The sequence below is a fragment of the Molossus molossus genome, unplaced genomic scaffold (genome assembly GCF_014108415.1).
Source record: "Molossus molossus isolate mMolMol1 unplaced genomic scaffold, mMolMol1.p scaffold_m16_p_11, whole genome shotgun sequence".
Lineage (NCBI taxonomy): Eukaryota > Metazoa > Chordata > Mammalia > Chiroptera > Molossidae > Molossus > Molossus molossus.
The window spans coordinates 57,162,284-57,170,185 of record NW_023425346.1 but is presented as its reverse complement, the minus strand read 5'-3'; the positions used below and the strand labels follow the sequence as shown (position 1 = coordinate 57,170,185).

Below are 7,902 nucleotides of genomic sequence, written 5' to 3'. Positions count from 1 at the left end.
GATATATAGCTAAACAGTGCTGTGTTAACTAAGGGAAGGAACATGAAGCCAGAAAATTTGGTGAGGAGGTGATACAGAAAGGGAGAATATAATCATGATTTTGCTTATAGCTGTTTTATATTTGAGGGTATTTGATTTTATTTAGAGAGAATATAACACTTCAGTACCTAGGAGAAAAACTGGGGCTGAAAAGAACATTTGGGAATGTCTATGTTCCAGAAAAAGAAAAGATATGGAACAGAAAATGTTTACAATGAGAAAGTTCCAACACATCAATTTCTTCTTCCTACAGAATTAAATTGTCAAGTTCTGCACACCATTTCTTTCTCATTGCACTTCATACTTCTTACATGATTTTAGCATGTACAATTGACCCTCATTATTCAGATTTCCTATTTGCAAATTCACCAACTTGCTAAAATTTATTTGTAACCCCCAAATCGATATGAGTGGTGCTTTCATGGTCATTTGCTAACATGCTCGCAGTGGTGAAAAATTTGAGTTGCCTGATTCACTTGTTCCCAGAAGCTAAGGTTGAACAAGGTGACATATGCCTTCTTAGTTCTCATACTGTAAGACAAATGTCCTTTTTGTGGTCTAGTGTCATGTTTTCAGCATTTTTGTTGATTTTAATGTTTAGAATAGCCCCAGAGCAGAGTTCTGAAGTGCTATATAGGTAGTGTTCCTATGTACAAGGTTGTAATGTGCCTTATGGAAAAAAATACATGTATTAGATAAGCTTCATTCAGGCATGAGTCAGCGCTGTTAGCCATGGGTTAGTGTTAATGAATCAATTATATATTAAATAAGATCTCTTTAAACAGAAACACACATAAAACAAAGTTATATATTAATCAAATTAACACACGTTATGAAGAGATTTTAGGAACCTAACCCTGCATTTCTCCTAGGAGCTTTGCTTCAGTATTCACCATTTATGGGAAGTGTATAGACCATAACTACCATTAAGTAATGGGAATTAACTGCACATTAGTTAGATTCACCAATTGGGTTAGATTATAAACTTCTTGAAGACTCCTTTATTCATCTTAAAAAAACACACAATTTATTTAAACTAAAAAAAAAACAAAAAACCATGAACAATTCAACCATTTTTGGTGAGTCAGAATTCCTTACTCATCTTGATGCAACATTTTCTTAAAGTAGCCATTATTACCACAGACCTTGTTTACAAGTTTATGTACTTTTCCGACAGACAAGATCTAATAAACATATCTGTGTTGGAAAGCAAGTTCAAAGACATGTGTGTCAAAGGCTAGAACCTCCAGGCATGAAGGTTTGCTTTTATGAGTAACACACTTAGAAATACTTTAAAACAAAAGACAACCACAAAAGTAAAAAAGGTGATGTATAATTTTTAACCAAAAGGATCACTAAGTTGATGTAACACGTTTTTTTTACTGAAGGATTCATAACAATGTCATTCAATATGACTTAAGCAACATGAATACTTAATGAAAGCCAAAATGGAGGGCAGTCATAATCTGAAATTTACAATTAGAGTTTAAAATTTTTTAAATGTTCATAAAATTATAAAGCTAATAATTTCCCAAACTGGAAGTTGAATAACTTAATTTTAATACAATTTGAAATCAAAGAACAATTGTTTACACAACACTGAATAAGAATGTTTCCAAGTCAGGTATCAAACTGAAAATTCAAAAATAAACAGAGGAAATGTAAACAGTTATAAAATACCAACATTTATAAATGTTACTTAGAGCAAGGCTATTCAAAGTATGGCCCATGAACTATATGGAACGAATCCAAAATGAAAGATTGAGCTCGTGCCAGACGAAAATCAATTATATCACTAATCAGCTGACATTTTTTATATCAAGACTTTCTTGATAAAGGAAGCAATGTGTTGATTTATATTCTGGCAAAAGCACCTTATCTCATTACAACTGAAGAAGAGGTGCTGCTTGAAATCTTTAAAGTGCCATTATAGTTTAGATTAACTTTGTGTGTGGGAGGTGTGGATTAAAATGACAATTGTAACTGTCATCTACACCACTATTTTAAAATCCCATCTATCTAGGGATCCTATCTAAAATGAAAATTAATTTTATAAATTCATCACAACTTAACATTAATCTTCAGATGTGTGTAAGTGCTGCAGACATCTAGTCACCTCACAGGAGCTCTCTAGATTCCTGCTTTAGTGAGATACATTATCTGCTTTTGATAGACATTTGCTTTCAACCTTGGGAGAAAAAGAATAAGAATTGAGAAATTTGTTTAAAAAGTCTCTCTAAAGATTGGTTTACTTTATTTTCACATTTCAATTAGTAAAAATACTTAAATTCATTCTTTTGAAAAAAATTGAATATGTATACTGTTTATGCAACCACTTGTTACTTTTTTACAATAAAAATTGTTAGGATAAAAGGTCTGGAAATTTACAACTCTGTATTCTATTAACTAAGACATAGTATATGAACTCTTAAGATTGCTAAAAGAAAGCTGGTATAAAATTTTTTTAAGAACTAGCTTATAATTCAAAATTCCAACATTTCTTGATTAAAATAATTTTTTTTTTTTTTTTAGTATGGCACAATTCCTCTAGAAATTTTAAATATATAATATGGTCTTTTGTAAAAGTAATCATTTCCTCTTTCTCCAATGACTTACTGAGCTTTACCTGCATTAGCTTAATACTGAAGGCAAATAAATGGACAATCAACAATTTAGAAAAAACTCATCAGTTTTACATATACAACAGCCCAGTTTAGCTTCTACAATGACTAGTTTACTGACCCAAAAAACGACTCCTTAAAGAATTTAAATGTATATGCATATGTCATAAGACAAGAGCTTCTTTGGCACCTGAGTTGAGCACAATATAGTAAAGAATGCCTAAGAGAAAATTGTTTAAGACTATATTTTATCTATCTATACATATATACATATACCTATACATATACATTTACACATATGCACACACACACAAACAGAAATAACTTTCCTTCAAGAAATGCTGAAGATATAAAAGGAATTGACCATTTAACCAGATAAAGTAAACTGAGGGTTATTAAAAACGGTTTTAAGTTATCTGGAGTGTTACCAAATACCAACAAGTTAATGGTTTTAGGGAAAACTCAAGGATTTTGGGGGGGTCTAAATATAATTTCTTTTGATATAGTAACATAGTCAAGAGATTACAATTACCTTAACATGACAATATAAAAGACTTTTTAATAGTCACCAGGTGGAAAGTCACCAAGGATTACCCCAAAGGAGTAGGTTTTCCCTCTATTAGGACTGAACATAGTCACTGGCCACTGATCAAACATTCTGCTGTCCCTAGGCTCTTAACTTGCACTGGTCTCAGCAAAAGACTATTAAGGGCCACTCTGCAGATAACCTTCTGCTGAGCCTCACTGGGAATTTTACACAAGAATTTAGAAGAGCTTAATGTCACCATATTTTATGATCAAATCTACCTTGCTGACTCTGCATCGTGTTAACAGTTCTCCTGGTGCTGTGATTTTTGATGCATACTTTTAGAACTCTGAATGACTGGTTTGTATTTCAAGACTTAGAAGACATCTAAAATTCTGTAAGTTGCCTACGTCTGTCAACGTTTTCTTCTACATTCAATTAATAAATATGTTTGGCTGACTAAACATGGAGCACATTCAGTTTTACCTAAGTATCTCTTACTCTAGAAATTTTGGACAAGAAAAACCATCTACACTTGTATACCACATTTTCCATCTGTCAGACCTTATTACACCTGAATATTGAAAGCAGGCAAAAGACATCTGAGTGAAAAATGCCATGCTACTCTTCTTTGCTCTAATTTGTATAGAATATCCATATTCAGGTTACTAATCCCTCTGTGCTCTGGTTAAAGAACCTATTTCATATAGCAGACCACATAAAATGTAAATCTTATGTAGTTTCAAATTATTCATGATCAAAAAACATTTTGTATATGTTTTATATCTCTTGAATGTATAATATCTCTTGAACATCTATAAAGTAGTACATATTCTTGCTTAAGCTTGACAGTGTTATCCTAAAAAATTTTCCTGAATAGAGGCATGGTATGGGAAGTTACCTTAGAAAACCTATTAAATTCAAATGTCTTCATTGTATTCAGTTTACATCAACTATAATTCAAATAATTTTTTTCCTGATATAGAAAACATTTTGATAAATCCATTTGAACATGAACTCTTCCAATAACATGTAAAATCACATGCACACTTTTATTTTTGGTCATATATTTAAGTATTTTCTCTGCATGGTTGGTATCTCAGGATAGGAAATGAAATTATGCTAGTAACTGGTAATTATACATTAAAACAATTTCCTACATTTTTCTATGCAAAAGTGCATTTACAATATAAACAAGCCACATATAAAGGTACAAACCGCAATCACACACTGGAGTGGATTTCAATTCCAAATTCAGTCCAAATGAGTCAAAGAGAAAAGTGCTAACAGAGCAAATCTGAAACAAGTTCATGGGGATTGGGCAATGAGTCATCAAAGCGAAATCTTTTGGAAACCATAGTGCTATCCTCTGGGATATTCTCTTTGTCTTCTCGATCACTGCAGGTGCCATTACAAGAGGATTTCGAAGTTTTGTCTTCAGAGGACCTTGTATGATCCTGACCTTGAGAGGAACTGGAAGTTTCTTCAGGGTGAAATAAGTTTCCAAAGTCCCATTGCTGTAGCCAAGAATGAGAAAGGCAGATTTCTGCTGTTGGTCTTTTCCTTTGAGAGAAAACACCATGGAAAAATTGAGAACTAAAAATCAAATTAGAAATGTCTGAAGTTCAATATATCATCGAGGTATGTTTTATTAATTATGAATATAACCCATACTCATAGTATAGAAGGAAATGATAGTAGGAAAACGAGCACCTAGAAATTTCTTTAATTCTGACATTGTGCTGAAAATTCAATTTATCATAGAGCTTACAGATGAAACTAGTCAAAAAGCTTGAGAATGTGTTAGCCTCACAAATAACAATAGTAAAATTATAAAGTCTCTTGGGTTTATAGACCCTTTGAAGGAAAATATATATAAGTGATTTATAATCTCTTTAATTACTTTGTGTTATTAAAAGCAATAACTGCTAAGTCTTAAAAACAAAAGCTACTCATCAATGGTGCTTGTCTAATATTTTGAGTTTTTTAAATTTTGCTTTCTATTATGAAAGTTATAGTCAATATCACAATACTTCAAAAGTAAAAAAACACCCATCTATACTCAGAACTCCAACCTTCACACAACTACCATTACCATTAAAACATGTTTCCTTAATCTTTTTTTATGTTCATTTTTTTTCTGATTATAAAGAAATTAATGTACTCATTACAGAAATGTTAAAAATATTTAGGTAAAAAATATTTAAGAAAATAAAAACTGTCTATAACAAATAGTATTAGTACTATTTCAACTAAATAACCATTCATGTCCAATATATAGCCAGTGAGTTTTTTCAGATCAATAAAATAATTAGCAAACCTATGAGTTTTTTTTCTTAAACAGGAAACTGAATCCTTCAGAGATTAAGTAATTATCAGAGATAAAAAACCTGACAAGTTAGGGAAAACTCAAGGATTTTGGGGGGGTCTAAATATAATTTCTTTTGATATAGTAACATAGTCAAGAGATTACAATTACCTTAACATGACAATATAAAAGACTGGTTACAAAACCAGATCCCAACCCAAAGCGCTATAACACAGCTTCTGCTTTAGTATATAGCCAGGCCATTTTAAAGTAAATACTGCTGATCCTAGTAAACAAAAGGGACATCAGTTTTTTCTTTTCCTGCTTTGAAGTCGACAGTGAATGAGGTAGAGTCCTAAGCCATAGTTTCAAGTGTCTTCTTTAGTAGGTCAAAGAGCATCTGATCCTTAAAAATCTGATGATCAGTAATTTGTACCTGTTACATAACTATAATTATTTAACTACAAATCAACCCGGCATGTGTATTATAAACCTATTTCTAATTATTTTAGGGAATTTCAGGAATTAACAGCAGGTTGAGAGAAAAATAACCCAAATCTTCTCTTCACTCCAAAATTTCCTGTTTTGTATTTTATATTTTCCATGTTTGAAGTTATGAATTTGTTATTTAATGATCTCTCATACAACCTCTTTCCCCATTTTACCTGAGAGCATACTTTTAATAATTTTATACTGTTTTAGAATATATGTTTCTTAATAAACACAAATTATTTATTTAGTAATAGAGTTAAACAAATTAATGATATTACTTACTCTGGATTTTTTACTAAAAGACTTTGGATAAAGTCTGTGGCCAGCTGTGAAACTGATGAAAAGGTTTCTTCTGAATAATCTACGTTAACTTGAGAAATATTGAGGTATGTTTCTTGATTATCTTCTCCCACAAATGGGGATGTATGAGTTACCAACATATAGGCTATTATACCAATATTCCTAAAAAAAAAAGAAAGAAGAGGGGAATTTCAAATTTGTTAATCTTAAAACATTTATATAAAATGAAATTGATACTCAACATATTCCTGTTCTCAACTTGTACAGTTGAACTACAGACTTAAATTGCTTTTCAAAGTTCTTATATTATTAAAACAAAAATAATTGTATTATCTCAAAGCTTCCCTCCCAGAAAAAAATGGGGGGAAATGCACATGTGTTATATAATGTTATATAATTATAATGTATTAAATATATATAATTATACCTACAGTCTGCCCTTCACATAGTCACTTGTTACCAAGTACACAAAACTGTTCAAAGAGCAGCATTTTCCAAATGGTGTCCAATGACATAGTAATAATCTGTGAGGCATAAACAGGGTTTCTGTGCAAATAGAGTCTACAAGTTTGGCAAAGCATGGGGTTAGACAGGTATATACATATATATTTTTTTACTACTAAACTTTTCAGAGCCTTAAATATGTTAATGACAAGTCCTGTGCTCAGGAGCCAAAAAGAGACTATATATACAGTATGTTTCATCCACTTATTTAGCCATAGGACCCTTTTTCCTTGGCAAACCCATTACAGCTCCGTGAAACACAGAGAACAAGTCTAAACTTTTCCAGTTGGTCTGTACAGTCAGATCCCCACAGTGGTCCCAACTAAAGTTGAGTTATCAATTCCAGTTCTACTCCCTGTGGTCTTCTCTCTGTGCTAGCCACAAAAACTCAGTATTCTCTAGTTTATGAGAGTATATCTTTTATAATATACTCCCATAAAACTAAACTTTTGCATTGACCTGACCTCATTATTCTCATTTTCCCACTTCCCTAGTTCTTGTAAACCTAGATCAGATGTCTCCCATCTGGTGTTTGTCTGCTGCTTCCTTCAAGCTTATTAAATAGCAGTTTATCTTTATGATAGAACATGTAGCAAAGCACTCTATTTTGTTCCTTTACTAGATCAAGTCTTCCTCCAGGAAAGGGATTTTCCTATTTATTTCTGTACCTCTGGTTCAGAGTCAAAGTGTTACTTAAAAAGAATGAATAACTAAATATTTTTCCTGTAGCATAATAATGACACTTAAGTAAAATCTTTTCAAGACAGCTTCATTATTTACATTTGAAATAAAAGAACCCTAGAATATACACTACCCAACTTTTAATAAAGGCATTTAGGTAGCTAACAAAATCTTACCACATATCTGTTGCTGTGGTAATAGGATCATAATTCAGGATTTCTGGAGCTGAAAGAGAAAATACAATTCAAATTCAATACTGATAAATTTAAAAACATGAAAATTACTTTACATTAAATTAAAACTGTATTTAATCGGAAAGAACTATTAATACAAGATCAATAGAAATTTAACTTCATAATAATTATCCTGTGATTGGACATTTAACATACCTAATGTTAAACATATTATATAACCACATGATTCAAAAGCAT

At 31.4% G+C, this 7,902-nt stretch overlaps 1 protein-coding gene across 1 annotated transcript in view; it reads right to left on the bottom strand.

Moving 5' to 3' along the window:
* Window positions 1–4,163: 4,163 nt before the first annotated feature.
* The window catches only part of STK17B (serine/threonine kinase 17b), a 28,073-nt gene continuing 24,334 nt past the window's right edge, over window positions 4,164–7,902 (bottom strand). Inside the window, exons 6-8 of the mRNA XM_036255081.1 lie at window positions 7,648–7,696; window positions 6,269–6,448; window positions 4,164–4,749 (exon numbers count right to left, since the gene is read on the bottom strand). Of these exons, the coding sequence (XP_036110974.1) occupies window positions 4,470–4,749; window positions 6,269–6,448; window positions 7,648–7,696 (509 nt within the window). The 3' untranslated portion in view covers window positions 4,164–4,469. The remainder of the gene's footprint in view (window positions 4,750–6,268; window positions 6,449–7,647; window positions 7,697–7,902) is intronic.